The sequence below is a fragment of the Miscanthus floridulus genome, chromosome 1, assembly GCF_019320115.1.
Source record: "Miscanthus floridulus cultivar M001 chromosome 1, ASM1932011v1, whole genome shotgun sequence".
NCBI lineage: Eukaryota > Viridiplantae > Streptophyta > Magnoliopsida > Poales > Poaceae > Miscanthus > Miscanthus floridulus.
In genome coordinates, this window is record NC_089580.1 from 185,071,673 (window position 1) to 185,091,736 (window position 20,064).

Genomic DNA, 20,064 nt, shown 5'->3' on the forward strand with positions numbered 1-20,064 from the left:
GATGAATATAAGATCCAAACAGAATTTGAGGACCGAAATGACACTTTCTGAGTTTGGAGACGGGGATGACACACCCCACAAGTTCGAGGACCGGCGGCCATGTACTTTACTCCCATTGAATTATTATTACTAGTTAAATATGGGTTCAGTAAAATATAAAATATAACGAATCATATATTAGTAAAATCTAAAATTTCATTAAATATATCTTAATATGGTAGGCAAACAAATATAGTTGAATTAGATATTTTATTTTAATTGTGTCTTGTATGATTTTCTTTTCCAGAAGGCATCAATAAATACATATGACAAGAATATTTTATCATATCATTTTTATATTAATATAGACTATTAAGCTATATATTAAGTAAAAAACATTATAGTTATGTTAGGGGGGCATTGGCCCCTGTTGAGGGAAGCCCCGTCCTTTCGCCAACCCTACCTTGCCGTCTAGGTTTTCGCCAAGACCTTTTCAATAATTAACACCTATTGACAAGATTGCCCTTGTACCTTTCGCATTCCGTGAGGGCAAAAGCCCTCGTGAGCATGGATGGCGACATCTACTTGATTCCGTGGGCACGAGTATGATCAAGGGGCCGCCAGGGCGAAGTAATCCTCCAACTTGACGCGAATGCCCTTTCACCCAAGCGGTATTTTCGCTGCTTAGTCATGTTGTGTCACGTAGGTCGGCTACTTTCGCAGGAGACAGGAAAAGAAAGAGGCGGCCGTACGGAGCGGAGGGGGGATAAGGCGAGGAAGGCGCTTACTGGGGGAGGTCTAATGCAGGGCGGACCAAAGCCACCTCAGCGAACCATAATTTGCCACATGATCTGGATAGTTGGAGGGGCATTTATGCCCATATAAAAGATACATATATGTATAAATAGTGCTCTAGAAGCATTGTAAGAGATGAGAAGAAATCCTAATTCCTTCGGTGGCCTTTCAAGTGCCTTTTCGCGTTCCTTTCATTCATTATTGTGCTTTCAATTACTTGAGCAACAACCTAATGTTCGAGGGCTAAAGCCTAGAACAACAGTCCCTGCCCCCTAGCTCCGCTCTGCGTTGAATCTCTACTCCTAAATAGATGGTACAGGAATCGTCAACACTCCTCTACTCGCGCCCCCGCCAGACTCCGGGTAACGATTTCAAAAGAGTCGTCTAGCCAACAACTGGTTGTTTTAGTCTCTCCTAACAACTAGATTTTTACAACTGCACTTACATTGTCTTATAAGTATATTTACACCGCTATTTATAAATGATTTCTTCAGTGTAATTTATTGAACAGGGTGATGTAATTTGGGGATAATACGAATATATGTCAAATTTTTCAGAAAAAAATACAAATTATTTCTATGGATTGTAGATCTCTGATAATATGTGCCAAAATTTTCAGAAAAAATTACAAATTATTTCTATAAATTGCAAATAGTAAAGAAATATATGTCAAATTGTTCATAAATTTCAGAAAATCAGATTCTCTGTTTATTCCGTCGTCGTCGTCCTTCTCGCCGGTGGGTATCCTCTGCGGCTCTGCTTCCTTGGGTCTCTTGGCTAGCTAGCTGCCTAGGACTCGGCATTCTCATCGGCGTAGATGCTCCGGGAGACCTGCAGTCTGTTCGGTTGGCTGGTTCGTATCGTTGCTGGTTCGTGAAGAAGTACGGCTGATTTGTGTGAGAGAAAAATACTGTTCCGTCTAAAAATTTACGATCATTTACGACAAGCCACAGCCAAACGAACAGGCTGCTGAACCTGGCCCACGCTTGCTTCTGGCCAGGCCAGGCGACGGTAACAGGTCGAGCCCCTCCCGCGTCTCTTTCCGGCAAATGGCACCGGCCTGATGGACGGCGGCGTCGTTTACGTCATGCAAATTTGCGTGGGCCACACATGATCTCCCGCCAGGGTTCATGAGCTGCGTGCCTTGAGGTTGCCGAGACGGGGCTCTTGAATCGCCGCAGGGGTGCGAATCGCGGAGAGCGGATGACTCGCGATGCGAGCTAGGGAGCAGCGAAAAATCCGGTTGTTAACGGCTCCGAAAACTACCAGTTGTCTGTTAGCAATCCTGTTTCAAAACCCTACCCCAGACTCCAACAGTACCAAAATAGGAGAAGAATGATTTCCTTATTGGGTTGACAATCTAATCCAAATCTTTCTTTCACCCATTCCAGTATTGTTGTATATTAATTAGTTTCTGAAATTTTTGTTGCCTGGGCTTCAAAAATTGTTGCTTGAGCTGGTAACTTGCTCGACAGAATGCCTACCCTTGCCTGTTGTAGTTGTTTACCTATGTCATGTATGCAACAAGTCCTGCATCAAAGTGTCATATTGTTAGACAGGCTTTACTCTTGATTGGAGACACTACATGGTTACTGTACACTGACAGCCATTCCCAGCTGAGAGGATAGCACATCTAACAATGGGTAGATTAGCTTTCATCATATATCCAGTACAAGAACAAAGCCGAGAGTTTTGAATTGGTTCTGTTGTTATGGCACTGGAAAATGCAACCTAAACAATGAAAGTGTCTAACTTTCCGTGTAACTTTTCCCGACAGCTTGCATGTAGGATGTCTGACAACATGTTTAGGTTGCATTTAGCTTCATCTTCTATTTTGTTTATTATAGCGAATTTCAACGCAGAGGCGGTGCTAGGGGTAACAATTTTAAAACCCCTACCCCAGACTCCAGCTGCAAAACTACGACTCTGGCTAATATAACAATTCTATACGTCTAAATTTTGGCTGCCTATGGTCAGATATTGCTCTCTGCGTCGTTGTGCAAGAAACATCAAGCAGCCGCCAGCAGCCAGCGTATCGATGTACGAGAGGCTTTACAGGACAAGCTACCTTACAGTCATAATCAACACTTCAATTTGTAGAATCAGCAACAATTTCACAGTTTTAGTTGCCATTACTCAAGACCCAAATTTGCCAACGAGTCCCTCTTCGAGTCTTGACCCTGTTGCTGAAGATCTCCCATGGCCATGGGTCCCTAATCAGTAATTACAGAATTTGGGGATTCGGCAGGGTGAAAAGGTTCTTCACATATTATACTCGACAGGGTGGAAAAATCGAGTGTTGGAGAGGGAGAAACGCGCTAGTGACATATAGAGTTTCTTATCCTTTGTAGAAAGGATATGTAAGTTGTGCATGCGTTCAGTTCGCGCAGCTTTGCCGCACGTTCCCTTGCGAATTGACAAATCGGACCACATTCCCAACTCGGCAGTTCGTGTTATACAATACTAGCGTGCGTACGTACTAGCAGATCAGGTCACGGCTGGCTACTACTCAACTCAGTGGACTTCTTCTGCCCATCGTGTCCATCGTCCTTGTCCTCGCCGTGATCGCCACCGCCGAAGAGCTTCTCGGTGTCCTCCAGGCACCTGCCCCTCGTCTCCGGTAGGAAGAAGAACATGAAGATCCAGCCGGCAGCAGCGATGCCGGCATACAGGTAGAAGCTCCCGGCCAAGGTGATGGCCTTGTAGAGCGAGATGAAGGACATGGTGATGGCGCCGCTCATGATCCGGTTCATCGCCGTGCCAAGCGCGCAGCCCTGCGCGCGGAGCCGCAGCGGGAAGATCTCCGAGCTGTACACCCACGCGATCGGGCCCATGCCGATCGAAAAGGACGCCACGAACGTGAGCACCGCCGCGATGCTCACGCCGGACAGCGGCGTCGCATGGCCCTCGGGAAGCCGGTCGATGGCGTGCAGTGCCGAGGCCAGCGTCACCAGCGACACCACCATCCCGCCCGCGCTGGTGAGCAGCAGCGGCCTCCGCCCGACGCGGTCGAGGAAGAACGTGGCCACCAGGATGAACAGCGTCTTGGACGCGCCCACCGCCATGGTGGCGCCCAGGGAGTTGCTGTCCGACGTGAGCCCGGCCTTCTTGAACACCCGCGGGCTGTACAGCACCACGGAGTCGATGCCGGAGGCCTGCTGGAAGAACTGGAGGCCGAGGCAGGCGATCAGTATGCGGCGGACGGGTGGCGTCGGGCGGATGAGGAGGTCCCTCCACACCCCTTCGCCATGGCTGCCCTGCTTGTTCCTGCGGTCCACGACCACCACTTCGTCGTCGTCGTTGTCACCGACGCCGTCCGGGATGCCGATGGCCTTCTTGATGTCGGCGAGCCGCTCCTCGGCCTCGACGGGGGAGTCAGAGGTCTTGGCCAGCACGCGACGCGCGTCGCCGATGCGGCCCTGCATGACGAGCCACCGCGGCGACTCCGGCATGGCGAGGACCCCCAGGGCGAGGAAGAACGGCGGGACAGCGCCGACGAGGAACATGACGCGCCAGCTGAGGTGCACGGGGAGGCCGTGGAAGGCGTAGTTGGAGACGTACCCGAGGAGCAACCCCGTGTTGATGAACACCTCCGGGAAGGACGTGAGCAGGCCGCGCGCCGACGTGGGCGCCACCTCGGCCGTGTACACGGGCGCGATCATGAGCGCGTACCCGACGCCGACGCCTGCCACGAAGCGGCCCAGCATGAGGATCCCGTAGCCCGGGGCGAGGCCCATGATGAGCGCGCCCGCGAAGAAGGTGGCCGCCGCGAGCACCATGGTGTACCGTCGGCCGATCCAGTCCGACGTCCGGCCTGCCGCGAGCGAGCCGACGAGCGAGAAGATGTTGATGATGCCGGCGAGGATCTCGATCTTCGTGTCACCGATCTTGAGGTCCTGCTTCATGAATTGCTGCGCTCCGCTCATCACAGACACATCTGCATACATACATAAGAAGGATCAGATCATCAGAACCTGAGAAATAATAGATTGACTACGCGCATGAGGTGCACGTACGCACGTGGTGCCTATATATGGCAACGAGTGCATGGAATTGTATGCGTCATGCGTGGACGTACCGTAGCCGAGGACGATGGAGTTCATGGAAGCGAGGACGGCGCAGGCGAGGGCGTACTTGTTAAGGGGCGGGCGCTTTGCCGGCGCCACGGCGGCAGGGATGCCGCCGTCGTCGGAGGCGTCGTGCTGCTTGGACATGGCGAAGGCGGAAGAGACGCGCTGGTGGAGAGAGGGATGTGGCTCTCGGGACCACACTTGCTGTGTCCGGTGACACTGTCCCTTCTCACGCACTACTTATGGCCGGCCGGTCTTCGTTTGATAGAATGCTACGCTCCCTGTCTATCAATATATTGCCACAATGCCATCCTTGAGAGTAGAAAAAACGCTGTGACGATCAACACTTCAGAAGTGTGGTACTGACTTGTGGTCTAGGATTATTCTTCTTGCTGTCCTTTGTGCGAAGGGGCAGCAGGTTACTGAGATGAGTACGGAACTGTAGCGGTCAAGGCTGTAAAACGACAGCTTTGTTTGATCCCCATCTGTGGCAGAAAAGAGTGGACAACTGGGATTGAAATTTGAAAAGTGTGCACTTATGACCTATCAATTGGAATCTTACAACTAGGAAAACACTTTCAAAAATAAATCATCATGATGATTTTTCATATTCCCAAAAGAAATACGAAAATGAGTATACCAGTGTGGACATCAGATTTTCTTTGTTATAAATATTCCAAACTACAAGCTTGTGTTATAGTAGAAAGAACATGCTTAGATGGTTTAGGCGTAGGACAAAAAATCTACACAATGAGGATCTACAATTGTTCAGCCTAAACTTTGGAGTTAAAACCCTGGTTCTGAATGTGCTACAAGAACCGATAACGTATCGAGTTGGATAGATTCATTGTCTACTCAAACTTATTGGTATAATCTTTAAATAAAGTGGCTACTAGCCATCTCAATATGGTGTCAATTGGCTTTTATGAGAGAATGCAATATTCCTAAAGGGTTGTCCTTCATTAGACAATGCATGAACTCCACAGGAAAAAACTTAACGGGATAATTTTTAAAATAGATTTTAAAAAATCCCATAACAAGGTTACATGATCATTTCTACTACAAACACTATGTATGAAAGTTTTTTCGCCCAAGTGGATCGAGTGGGTTGAAACCTCTATCACGAAGCTAGTGTATCAATGAACTGAGATTGACACTTTTTTCCAAACAAATAAAGGCCTTCATGAAAGGGAACCATTATCTCCAACATTGTTATAGACATGTTAACGATCCTAATCAATAGAGCCAAAGAAGATGAGCAATTGAGTAGAGTGGTGCAATACATAATAGATGATGGTTTATCAATCCTGTAGTACACCGATGACACAATACTGTTTATGAAAAACTGATCTAGAGCAAGCTTTAAAGTTTAAGCATTAAGTACTTTATGCTTTTGAACAAGCATCAAGTCTTAGGGGGTGTTTGGTTTAGCTTTTGGCTTCAGCTTTTGCTCCCAAAAGCCCAAAAGTTAACCAAAGGGCACCTGCTGGTCCAATAGCTTTTGAAAAAGCCAGTTTTCACGTAGTTCAATTTTCACAGCTAGGGAGAGGCTGTTTTCACCGGCTGGGGGGTCACTTTCAACGAAATTACCCGCACTGCCATCGGTTATGAAGAAAATATTTCGTTCTTTTCCCTTCTCTTCCCTTCCGCGCGACTCCGAGCCCGTCCATCCGCAAGTGGTGATGCCTAGGCGGAGCTAGGGTTTAGCAGCGGCGCATCTCGCCGGCCGTGCCCCGACCTCCTCCAGTGCCGCCCGGTCCTCTCCAGGGCCGTCCCAGTCCTCTCCGCTGCCGAGAATTGCCGGCCCCTCCCCATCCCGGCCTCTCTAGTCCAGCACGGACCCCTGCCGCCGGGTGCTCGCCGGCCTTGCCTAGCTCCTCACCATCCCTGCCCCATCCCTCCTCTCTACTGCGGCATGTGATTGGTCCTCGTCGCTCCTCTCTGCTCTGGTTCGGCCCTGCCTAGCTCACGAGTGAACCGTGCCCAGCCACAGCACCTACGGCCGGCGCCCCTTTCAACGGCCTCAGCTTCATCGATCTACGCCTCCAGTGACCGGATCTGCAACGTAGGTACCTCAATCTCTGATAAATGGTTCAATGCATGTTATTTATTCAGTACAGTGTGCTGTGTGTATGTTAAAAATGATGGCATGGTATTATGGTAATTTAGAAAGTCTAAAAAATTTGTTTGTTTGATTCAAGAATGGGTGACAAGGCAGATTGGAGTGATTTCTTTTTGAAGCATTTGATTGATATCTGGAAAGGGGATATAGAAGCTGGGAATAGGCCCCTGGCACTTTTCACTAGTACTGATTGGAAAAATCATGTATCTAAGTTTGAAAAAAGAACCAGTGACAAGCGAACAAAGATATAGTTGAAGAACAAATTAGACAACAACAAAAAGAATATGGATGGTTCAAGGAGTTCAAGAATTATGCCACTGGACTTGGATGGGACGCGGCAAAGGGAACTGTTGATTGCCCTCAGGAATGTTGGACTGAACACCTTGCTGTAAGAACTGAACTCTCACTATTGATATTCTTTTTCATACTTTGATATGGTGTGTCTTGCTAAAATGTTTTATTCAATTTTAGAGATGCGATAACCGTGAGAAAGAACTAAAATGCAACCATGTCAGGTTCAGAAAACAAGGACTGAAGTACCTGGATGATCTTGATCTAATTTTTGGCAAGGTACATGTGATTAGGGCCACTACATCCTGTCCTGGAGATATATCCTCTGATGAGGCAAGTGATGAGGACGTGGCCGAGGTACCAAAACCTCCAGATAATGATAATGTCAAGCTAGCCGCTTTGAAGAAACCAGAGAAAAAGAAACGCATGAGCTCTTGTACTGAAGACAAAGAAGAGAAGTGTCTATTTTTTCACATGTACAAAAACACATGTTTGAAGATAGAAAGTGCAGCAGACAAGATCTCCTCAAGTGTATCTGCATCATCAGTTCAACTAATTTAGTCCCCACTATTGGAGATGCTATGAAGATGGTCGAAGAGTGTGGGGGTGGAAGAAGAAACTTGTGGCAGAATCACCTAATCTAACGCCTTTTAGGAGTACTTGTCTTTCATTAGACACTAAGTACTCAAGGGAAGACACTAAATACGCAGTTCCGTCGAGCACACCCCAAGGGAGAACCCGAAAATCCATATTTTTCCATCAGGATCACAAATGAGAGAATAAAGCTTACAACATTTTAGTCATTTCTTACATCACTTTTCAAGCAACATCAGAGTATAATATTTATTGTTATAACAGCAGAATATGAATATGTTATCAGAGTTATGAACAATTTAATTTAACAGCGGAATATAAACATTTGATCAGAGTTACAGTGAAAATAAACATCTATTCATAACATGACGAAGCATTGATATATAAACTTTGACAACAGACTATAAAACCTCTATTTATAAAAACATTTAGTGGGAGTTATAAATAAAGCTATGATCGCAGCGTAAAGGAATCCTCTCTGAGCACACCAGGAGGAATCCACACCCAAGAGTCAGCTCTAGCATCCGCCTATCACCTGCAACAAGGGCAAATAAAACCCTAAGTACTCAATTGTACTCAGCGAGACTTACCCGATAGGAGGAAAGAAAAGACTCCAAGGATATGCAAGGCTATCTGGCTTATGGGTTTAGAGCATCTGCAGGAGCAATACTAAAAGTGCGTCCGTATATTCAATTTTATTAGCAATCCACATTGGTTCATTAACTAACCATTCTATATAAGCACTTGTGCTGCTTTCAAGCAGGTGGTAAGCAATCAGAATCATTTTATCATCTTTCATCTTTCAGTTCTTACTACAGTGCTAGATTCTCGACAAGCCGTACTGGATTGCCCGGCGATTCGTGAATCAATGTGCCCAGCTGGGTAACCTGAAACACATGCCCCGCTTGTACCCTAGGCACAAGCAAGACCAACCCACTACCCTCCTGTCACGGGGTCTAGGTCCCTGTCCAAACTTGGACTCCAAGCCCCCACCCCTAAGTCTCGGACTCAGTGCGGTGCTTAGACCTCCACCCAAAAACCACCCTGAACGTCAGTTTGAAAGAGCCAGAAACCACGACAAGAGAGTAACAAATCTTTTCGCACCAATACACAAGTATATGTTCAGGATAATAAGTCTATGACCTACCTAGAATCCAATACAACGGCCGGTCTATAACCGACACAGACAAGGAAACAGTGTAACAAAGCTATGCCCCGTTGGCCGCAGGACACAACCTCTTACACCCACCAATACCCAAACCATATCTCTGTCTGATTTCCATCTATCATATATATATATATATATATATATATATATATATATATATATATATATATATATATATATATATATATATATATATATATATATATATATATATCAAGTGATAATAATATAGTAACAACAATAATATATTTTCTATCTCTCGCGAGTGATAGTCAATCACTCGACTTCTACCAGGACCTGTAGCATAGCAATCTACACGATCCTGTCATACTAGTAAGACTCATATATATATATATATATATATATATATGCAAGTGGGTTTCATTCAACTCCTTAAAACTTAATGCACAAATATAATTAAAGTATAGAAAAGTAGGAGTTATACACCGGGGCTTGTCTGGGTAAAATATAACCAAAAGTTAGCATTTCATCTTTGTAACATGACTCCTGGCACCATCTTCTTAGCTACTCCAGTTGATTCTACGATCCATCATCGTCCCTATTATGGTATGCAATGCAATGTAGAGATGATGTAACAGTTAATTAACAAGGCAACAACAACAACAACTTTTAAAACAGAGTACATACTACGAACTAACAAACTAGCTCTAATGACTAACATAATAATCTATGTATCAACATCGTCAAGAATGGTGTTATTTTCTAACAAGTGTTTTAGTTATACAAACTCAAGTTGTTTTGTTATTCCGTTCTATCGATTTAATCTTTATTCGAAATAGGACATCATTATCATTCTAGCAAACTAATTATTCTGGAGCTACAAAAATTACAGTGAGCAGCTAATAATGTTACTAATTTACTATAAAATTTTTAAGGTTAATACTATCACCGATTTATCCCAAAAATTCCTACAAGTTTATGTCTTAACAATATTAAGCATTTTAAAATAATTAGAGCAACCCTAAAAACAACACCAACTAGATGAACAAAATACACTAACAGATAGATCATGATTTTAGAAACTCCACGAAATTTGTTCCACAATTTTTAGACTCCTGAATGATTTTATATTTAAATAACAAAATCAGCTCAGAATTTATTTTAGAAAATCTTCACTAATTCATTGGAAAAAGAAAAGAGCACCATGGCCTACTCGGTCCATGGCGAGCGCGGCCTCAGCATGGCCCACGACCGGCGAGCCGGCCTAGCAACACGGCCCAAGCGGGGACGGGGCGCGCGAGCGGCCCAGGCGCGGCGGCGACAGGCCGGCCCAGGCGGGGCGCGCGGCCGGCGAAACAGGCGGCGGCCAGCAACCGGAAGCGGACGGCCCACGCGCAGACGAGCCTAGCGCGGTGGCAAACTTGCACGAAGGCCCCTGAACTTTTTTGAAACTACCCTACAGTACAAAAACACTATTCCTATGAGTCAGTTTTCACACCTAGCCCTCCGAAAAAACTTCTATTTACACTTCCATGCCCTCACCTCCTCCAGAGCAGAGCATGCGGTGGGGAGCCGTCACCGGTGGCCGATTCAGCACAGTGGATGACCGGCGACGACGGAGCAGTGCAGTGCGTGGCCAGCGCAGTACGTAGCGGCGGCGGCATGAGTCACAGCGGCCATGCGTATTGATGGCACTCGGCTCGGCGGGCACGGTGAGGAGACGGACGCGGTAGCGGCAACGGGACAGCCTGCCAAGAAGTGGCGTCGGCAGCACGGCCACAGAGGCGAGGCTGGCAACGAGGCCAGCGCACAGCAAGGTAGCGGCAAGGCTAGGCGCGCACACAAGCGTCCTTGAGTGTGTTGTGTTTTGCCATTTACTTTCTTTTTCTTTATCACTAATATCTATACACACATGCATATATTTATTGTATGTTTAAACGTATACTTATCTATAGAGATACATTTGGGAAGAAATAAGTTTATACACTACTTGAATTAATATAGCAACATGCTTATCAAAACGAAATACGTGAGTATATATATATATATATATATATATATATATATATATATATATATATATATATATATCGGTTTACTAATTTAGACAATTAGCAACATCTAGGTACAAGAAAAATTTCAACAAAGCTCAAATTTAAATTAGATTCAAAAGCTATATGTACATATCGTTCTATTTAATAACGTATTTTATTTCATTCTATTTTTGAGTTCTCTTCTACTCTAATCTTGCTCTAATTTATTATTAATAAGTTAATAATTATATATTTAGTGCTAAAAGGCTCATGTAACACCGGAGGTGTTACAAAACTACTCTAATGCACACTGTCACCATGCTGATCATGAAGCCTGAATTTAGAGAGGTCTTCAGCCATATCAAAACAAATAAAAGAAGGCTGGATGTGATTGAGAAGGAGCATGCTGAAAAGGAGATGATGAGGCGGAAGTGAACCAATTTTTATTTCTATTGCTGTCGTGTGAACCAATTTTAATTTCTACTGTGAGAACTTTTAGTTGTATGGCTGTAACAAATAATTTGTTATGCTAAGACTATTTGCTTGTGTTGAGACTATTTATGAGAATATTTCTTTGTGTGAGATTATTTTTTTGTGTCAGATTATTTCTTGGGTCAGATTATATCCTTGTGCATATACTAATGTATCCTAGATCAATTGAATTAATAAATTTTAATATCCTTTGTAGATGGATGACAACTTGGAAGGTGTAGCCAAAGAAGGACAGAAGGGACTAGTACTCCTAGCTGAGCTTTTTCAACATGCTGCTGTTATTGGTCCAATGGGTGCACAATATACTAAGTGTTATTTTGACAAAGGTGAGTATAGAGAAACACAAGAAACTAGAATTCAATGGGTGATGAGGTGCTTTGCTCGTCCAAGGTACTTCTATAAGATGTTTCGAATGAGCATTGAGGTCTTCACGGCACTACATGAGTTGCTAGTATCTACCTACGGTTTGACCTCCACTAACAATGTTTCATCCATTGAGTCATTGGCAATGTTCTTGTGGATTGTCGGAGGCCCACAATCATTTTCACAAGCTGAAAATCGCTTCACTCTGTCACTGTGGACAGTTCACACTAAGTTTCATGAGGTACTTAAGTGTTTGCGCAAGTTAGATAAGGGCAATATTAAGCCAAGAGATGCTGGTTTTTCTACAGAACATGAAAGAATCAAAGATGAACGTTTCTGGCCTTACTTCAAAGGCGCTATTGGAGCAATAGACGGTTCACATGTTCTAGTGGTTGTGCCAACCAAGGATATGGTTAATTATGCATGCCATCATGGATATACATCTCAGAATGTGCTAGCTGTTTGTGACTTTGACATGAGGTTTATCTTTGCGGTTGCTGGTTGGCCCTGTTGTGCACATGACACACATATCCTCAATCATGCATTGGCAAATTTTCCTTCATTTCTCGTGCCTCCTAAAGGTATACACATATCCTTACTAAGGTAGCAGTAAAGTACTTGTATTATTATTTGCTTATGCTGATTTGATTTTATAGCAAAATATTATCTCGTGGACTCTGGTTTTCCAAACCGAATAGGGTATCTGGTCCCTTTCAAAGGAAGCACATACCATATACCAGAATTTCATAATCGTTCTGGACCACCCCAAGGAAAGTATGAGGTGTTCAATTTCTTGCATTCATCCCTTCGAAATGTCATTGAGCGGTCTTTCGGAGTATTGAAGGAGAAGTGGCATATTTTGAAGGGCATGCCAAGTTTCTCAACTCATACTCAGAAGCATATCATCGTTGCTTGTTTGTCATTACATAATTTTATCCGCGACAACAATTTACGTGATAAGGAGTTCGAGAGATGTGATGCTGATGAGGAATACTTGGTACAAGAAACAAGTGGCACAACACAAACACAGGGAGATGAGAGTGAAGATGTGGAGAATGAGGATTCCATGAATACCATTCGTAGTAGAATAACTAATGCTTTGGTTAGTGCGAGAGGAGGATAGTTATGTTCAGAGATGACATAATTGGATGAGCCCTTATCTTTTGGTTCTATTTATGTGGACTATATCACTTTGAATGATAAAAAACTTAGAATAAGTTAATTTTTCCTTTCTAAAATAATTATTTACATGCGAATAAGTGAGTACAACAATTATTTACGAGCAATTTGCATATAAATAGTCCCTCATGCCTTTAGGGGCATTATAGACATTTCTTACACAGCCTACCGTTTCACAACCCCTCCAACCAAACGACTTTTAGCTTTTTCCACAGCTCTCAGCTCACGGTAGCTTTTCTACAGCCCATAGCTCACAACAGCTTTTTCAAAATCCACGGCTCAACCAAACATGGCCTTAGAACCAATTCCATACGAGTAAAGTGTACTTCTTTGGTGGGTTTGGTGATGCCCAGAGCAATATACTAAACTTTTTGAATGTAGACTTGGAGAATTCCCTATGACATAGTTAGGGATTCGGATTCACTTTAGGAACGAAGCTGAGGAGTGGGATTATAGAAGGGTAGAGGAGGATATTGTACCCAATGCCTTTAGTCTATCACCCAAATAAAAGTATGTGTAAGTGTAAGTTCTCAAATAAATAGTCTTTTGCCAAAAATGAATATTTTTTATGGACAAATTTGGATTTGCGTATACTTTTTCATATTGGAAAGATAGTTTCGAGATCGAGGTCCATGTGAAAAAGCAAAGCTGCAAAAGGCATGTTGCCTAGTTTGGCCGCTAGATTTATATATTTTTATATATTATTGTTGTTGTTGTTCCAAAAATGCTTGATCCATGGTAATGCCACCTGCCACGTGCACTACGCTGAGATCAGATCATGTCCATGAATCCTGGAACTGCATATGGTCCGTCCGTTTTCGCGGTGTCACCGCTTCCACGTTGCCACCTGGAGCGAGAATCAAAACGAGTGTCGCAGGCAACGAGAATTTCTTCACAAACTCTGAACTGAAGCATGTACGGTGGACAAAGCACAGCACGACGAGTCCAGAGACAAGTGCCAGTCTCTCTTCACCAAACAAAACCAATCTGTTATTACTAGTACTACAAGTCAGCAGTAGCAGCCACATGAGGCAGGCCGGGCTGTCGAGACGGGTTTGACGAAGGAGTGAGCTCGTGCAGGAGACTAGGAACAGTGACCTGCGTCTGCGTATGGGCTGGCTCTGGCTGTGGCTCCCTAGCCACTTCAACTTCAACGGAGCAGCATCGCCGGCGTCAAAGAAAGCTACTCGCCGGGGAAACGGACATGGAAAAACCTTGCATGCGTTTAAAAAACTTGCAGGCTTGTCCATTTGCAAATAGTTTAAAGGATGCCTGATTGCCTGGCCCGGTCTTAGCTTGCAGAGTTGCGGTCGCTCGCCATTGTTTTCACATCGATTCCGTCAGATCGCGAACGCGGACCAGCTAGTCATTGCGACTGCCGACTGGTGTTTTCAGAGCTGCAGAGTCATGCAAACACCCCGGTTTTCCTCTCGTCATGCGTCACAGATTGGACCCGTACCTAACTAGTTGCCTACCCGTATTGGAATCAAAGACGACGTCGTTATACGTATCCTGAGGTGCTCCAGCCATGTACGTACGTACGCACATCAGATCTCCCGAATTCGCGTCCTGCTTGCTGAATCCTGCAAGGAGGGCGACATATACAAGCTTTATTTTCCGACTCCGCTGCCAGGAATGAAGGCAATCATGGTCAGAGACGCACGCACGAGGCAAGAAGAGAGGCACCTTCACTATCCCTCTCTGTTCCTGGCGTGTAAAGCCGAAAGCTGATTGGGAACCAGAGCTAGTGCACGCACCCGTGTTGAAGGAAGAAGGACGACACGAGTCCAGGCAGCCTGCAGCCACCAGTTCAAAGTTCTACGGAGACGAACGTCTCTGGCGAGGGCAAGTCTGACAGTGATCCCGTCACCTCTCCAGGCTGCAGCAACACTGACCCGGAGATGGCCGTGCACGAAGCTCCCGTCCCATTGTCAAGGATGGCAGCCTCAGGTTTGCCGTATGGGACGTGTACCGCCTTGTCCTTACGATACGTCCCAGGTTTTCGCCTGGATGGGTCTGGAGATAAGGATCTTGTCATCGGGAAAGAAGTTGCATTTTAAGTGTCCGATTTGATCGGAGGATAGTGGTGGCCATTGTTGTGTCAGCACGACCGACGGCTCCATGTACCGGCACTCGCGTGGAAAAATGTGAATGATGGCTGTGGCGTTACCTGACACGCGCAAGAAACTGGCAGCATCAGCTGATAGACTTGATCACTTAACCTTTTCGTGTAACGAACTCTACAATCTCTGAATCTGAAGTCATTTCTGTTTTTTTTAGGGGATGAAGTCATTTCTGGTAGCACCAAAAGAAAAGGGAAAAAACTGGCAGGATGCAGGAAAATGGCCTCTGCGGCAATTTTGCTCTTGTATATAGACCTCCGGGCCTCTGGCCCATATGTAAGGAAGTGTGGCCTCGGACTTGTGGTGGACCTATTGTGACACCTATGTCCGGCCCATATGGTAGGCCTATTGTGACGAGCTACGCCTCTGCTTTGATGACTCTCATTCCGACACCTATGTCCGGCCCTGGATGATTACTGATTACTGTGCATAGAATTTGATAATTGTAATCCCTAATCACACGATACATATTCTATATTCTCCGTTCAAGACAACAGTAATATTCATATTGTACAGGAGATATAAGATCCAAATTCTACCGCATTCATTTTGATTTTTTTACCCTTAATGGTTTTAAACATATCATTAACTCCATCTGAAATAAATGCATTTCAAACTTGGGCGACACAAGAGCTACCATAATAGTTTCTCCCCATATAAAAAATAAATTTAATATCATTGTGGGCACTTGTCCCACGTACGTATGAGATATTAAACTGATAAGAACAGATACTATACACTTGATCTTAGCCAAAAGGTCTAGAAAGGTACGAGTTGCATTGTCGCCGTGCCTCTTGTTTTGTACACGCCTCACCAGCCATATGTCTGTCACCCTTCGATGTGGTACTAATTCATGTTCCTCAGCTGATGTTTATTACCTAACTTTTTTTTTGAAAAACATGTTTATTACCTAAGGTTCGTTATTAGCAAAGAAAAGACAGGCCGTGCTATGACGCCAGGCTCTGCAACCGGCCCATTAAACTATCCTGGCCTGGGTTCCCCGCGTAGACCGAGGAGGAGCCCGTCGGAGCTGTTCCGAAAGCAAAAAAGCCACCCCGCAGCATCACGAACTGATTGGAGAGGATCAGTGGGCACAATTTGACGCTACAGATGTTCGTGATTTATGCCTGACATCGATGGAACTCCCTGGAGGGCGTGAATTCTGGTCAAGTACTATTGTTCATTGTCTACTAGATAGTAGTATGCCCGGCCTGGATGGATAGTATGCATAGACTTACCATATACTTTGATCATTATTGTCTACCTAATAATCACACGAGATGATGAAAATAAACTGAAACGGGCAGGAAAACTCTGCTCTCAATCCCGTTTTTTTTTTGAGGAAATAGATTTGTTCAGAAAAGTAGGGATGAGAAACGAGATTATAGATATATAGAACGGACAAATACGAATGAGAAGCCAAAACAAAAAGTTTGAATCACCTGATCTAATGTTCTCAAATATACATGTATGAAGTCACACAAAAGTATACATATATAAAGTGACTAGTCTATTATTTACTTATATGCCATGCCTGTTAATACGTTAACATGTACGTGCCATATATAGATTCAAAACATAATGAAAATATAATCCCACAAAAAAATATGAAAATCCCTCTTCTTCCGATTCACGTCTTGTTCCCATATTTTTCCATAAACATGAATACGGAAGGGATAATAACATTCCCTTTTCATCCCTACACACGATATATATCCTCCGTTCAAGAGACTGATATTCATCTTTTACCTTTCTTTAGCCTTAATGGTTTTAAACATATCTAAACTCCATTTTTTTATTCCCATCCGTTTTAGTCCTTCACGATGCACACTCTCCGTTGAAGAGGCCCCTAACATTAATATTCTACAAGAGACAATAAGATCCATATTATAGAACATTTACTAATTTTTTTATGCTTAATTAATGGTCTTACATATAAACTCTATTTAGTATTTTTAATTAAAAATCCAGTTACACTGTCTTCTGCCATTGAAATATATACCAATTTATATAACCCAGACAATTGGACAGCAATAAATCCTTCTTGGCTCATGTTTGAATAAATCAAACTTTCAGCTATTGAATTTTTTTAAATCAAAATTTCAAATATTGAATTGGTTGGGGTGTGCCTAGCCCAAGCAATAATGCAACGCTAGGGCGACACAAGAACCTTTTTAGAAGCTACCATATTAGATCCTCCCCATAAAAAATAAATTGAATATCATTGTTGCAATGCCCCCTTTTTTGTACACGCCTCACCAGCCATAAGTCTTTCACCCTGCGATGTGGTACTAATCAATGTTCCTCAGCTGATGTTTATACCTAACTAACGTTCGTTAGCAAAAAGCCAGGCCGTGTTATGACGCCAGGCTTACCGGCCCATCAAACTATCTTGGCCTAGCTGGGCTTCCGGCGCAGCCCAAGGAGGAGCCGGTCCGAGTTGTCCGGGAAGCTAGCCCGTGTCAGCCATCTAGCCACATCACAAGCTGATTAGGCGCGTGTTTAGTTCCAACATCAAATTCTCAAAAAATGCTACAGTATCCATCACATCGAATCTTGCGATATGTGCATGGAGCATTAAATATAGACGAAAAAACTAATTGCACAGTTTTGTTGAAAATTACGAGACGAACGTTTTGAGCCTAATTAGTCCATGATTGAATACTAATTGCTAAATAAAAACGAAAGTGCTACATTAACCTAAATTTCTAAATTCACCAAACTAAACACGCGCTAGGTGAAGCGTAACCATGATCAATGAATGAAGCTCCGGCTGTTTAAAAAAAAAGGTGAAGCGTAACTTCAGCAATGCGAGCATGATTAGAGAGGATCAATAAGGACATTTCGCGCTAGAGCTTTTCGTGATTTGTGCCTGACATTGATGGAACAACCTGGAGATGCGTACGTACAGTACGAGTTTTAAATGATTGTCAAGTGCTATTTCTCGTTGTCTTGTTTGAGCAGGGTACATTGCAACGTAGGAGTATGTAGTACAGCTGCTTTTGCAAAGACACGGACACTGTCGGAGAATATTAATGAGAAATTGAGAACGAGTCAGAGTAGATGCGCCTAAGGGATAATTAAGGCGCAAAACAACGGAAGCACCCTGCATTGGACAGAATGAAAAAGGATTAGTATTTGGGACAACGGTCATCCAACCATGCATGTCCTGAGTCCTGACGCGCATTTTCCCGGACCACAGAAGTAGAGACGCAGCAGAGTGGACACGCATGCACTGTAGGTTCATAGTTTTTCTATGCCTACTTTTCATGCCTGTTTAGATGTACTTGTATTCATCTTAATCCACGTGTGTTGGAGTGGAATGAAAGTTAGTTTAAATCAACTTCAATGTGGATTGAGATGAATACATGTGCATCGAAACCAGACCTATGTAGAATACATAAACTTTCAAAGTGAAAATCTGGATTTTTTTTTCTATTTTCAAATGGTTCGTTCGAAATGAGAATTCAGATCCATTATAAGTGCAAGTTAAATAGGTTTTGTTATCAATAATTAAACCTATTTACTGTTCATGGACAGCCTGCCACCATGTATCCCCAAGGTTTATGATTAGATATAGAGTAAACTTAAAATGAACTGCTTAAAAAGAAGTTTAAGGCCGGGTGATCACCTGAGAGTTCATAGATGTAAATTATAAAGCAAGAAAAAATATAATCCATGGCAAATTTTCACTCTCTTATTGAGATAGTCTTTTACTTTTCTTTGGATCTAACACTCATGCCAGCCTATACTACAAGAAATGCCTAGGGTTGGTGAAACCTCCTCGTTTGGAAACTCAAATCCCCTTGGTATCTCAGATTTTTCCTAGGATAATCTATAGAAAAATCATTTGAATAAGTAATTCTTAACGGGGTATTTTCCATCCCTGGATTTGTCATCACCTTCTTCCAAATTAGGCCTTAGAGCATGTTCACCAGATTTCTTGTCTGCTCCTATATCCTTAAAATCTTGTAATACAGGAGATTAAGTTACTCCACCAGATCTTCTATAGGATATCCTTTCAACATAATTTTTGAGATATCTCAAAATCCACATTTTGTCTCCTGAAGAAAGGAGACATTGGGACATATCCTATTCGTGACTCCTAGCCATACTTACACGCACGGCCCCGCGATAGTGCCTTGCGTTGTTGCCTATCGGTTCGCCAAGGCCTCGTGTCACTGTTCACCATGCTCCAAAGTTCGTGCTGTCGCTTGAGCTCCTAAGGTCCTACCCAGCGCAGCCATCCATTAGTCAGCGTGTAAGGGTGTCCAGCCGACAGCCGCCCGTCCGTTCTAGCCATAGAGAAGTATGATGAGCCATGGAAAAGTATTATGCATAGAGGAAGAAGAAAGATGGATTTGACCATGACACGACACGTGGGCCCCACCGGTAAGAATGAATATAAAGGATGAGTTTTGAGTAATATGTTGCAACATTACACTTTTATGTTACTAAAATTGATTTAGAGACGCCTCCTTGAAAGGATAGTAGATCCAGTAGAGATGCTCTTAATCCTCCTTAGGAAGCATCTTTGTGGAGAGCGTCCTCAACAGTATGAGATAGCAGCTAGCTCATACATGTCATGTCATTGCCACTTCATTATGTGAACTCCACATGTATATGACCTTTTATTCTATATATTCTCTCCTCCCTCTCTTATTCTTTATGAGCAGGCCTACAAACTACTTTATTTTCTGAGCGAGACAGGTGTTGAGATAAGAAAGTCTTTTGTATTTTTTATCTTCTCTCCTTGGCATAAGAAAGATGCTGAGATGGATTGCTATAAGCTAGCTGACGTGGCACTGGCACAAGTACAATAAGGTCCCATTCGGCTTACCTAGAAGCCGTCTTGTTCGGCTTATTTTTTCAACCGGAACAATATTTTTTTTCA

The 20,064-nt window shown here is 43.7% G+C and overlaps 1 protein-coding gene and 2 pseudogenes across 1 annotated transcript; 1 reads left to right on the plus strand and 2 right to left on the minus strand.

Moving 5' to 3' along the window:
* Window positions 1–2,910: 2,910 nt before the first annotated feature.
* On the minus strand, window positions 2,911–5,114 carry LOC136550773 (polyol transporter 5-like). The gene is made up of 2 exons (XM_066542370.1): window positions 4,853–5,114; window positions 2,911–4,711 (listed from the first exon to the last, which is right to left on the minus strand). Exons 1-2 carry the CDS (start codon window positions 4,986–4,988, stop codon window positions 3,267–3,269), a joined length of 1,581 nt encoding a protein of 526 aa, XP_066398467.1. The 5' UTR covers window positions 4,989–5,114; the 3' UTR covers window positions 2,911–3,266.
* A 1,932-nt stretch (window positions 5,115–7,046) lies between these two features.
* LOC136468129 (uncharacterized) lies at window positions 7,047–11,448 on the plus strand (annotated as a pseudogene).
* A 4,307-nt stretch (window positions 11,449–15,755) lies between these two features.
* On the minus strand, window positions 15,756–15,941 carry LOC136512186 (U2 spliceosomal RNA; annotated as a pseudogene).
* Window positions 15,942–20,064: the final 4,123 nt, after the last annotated feature.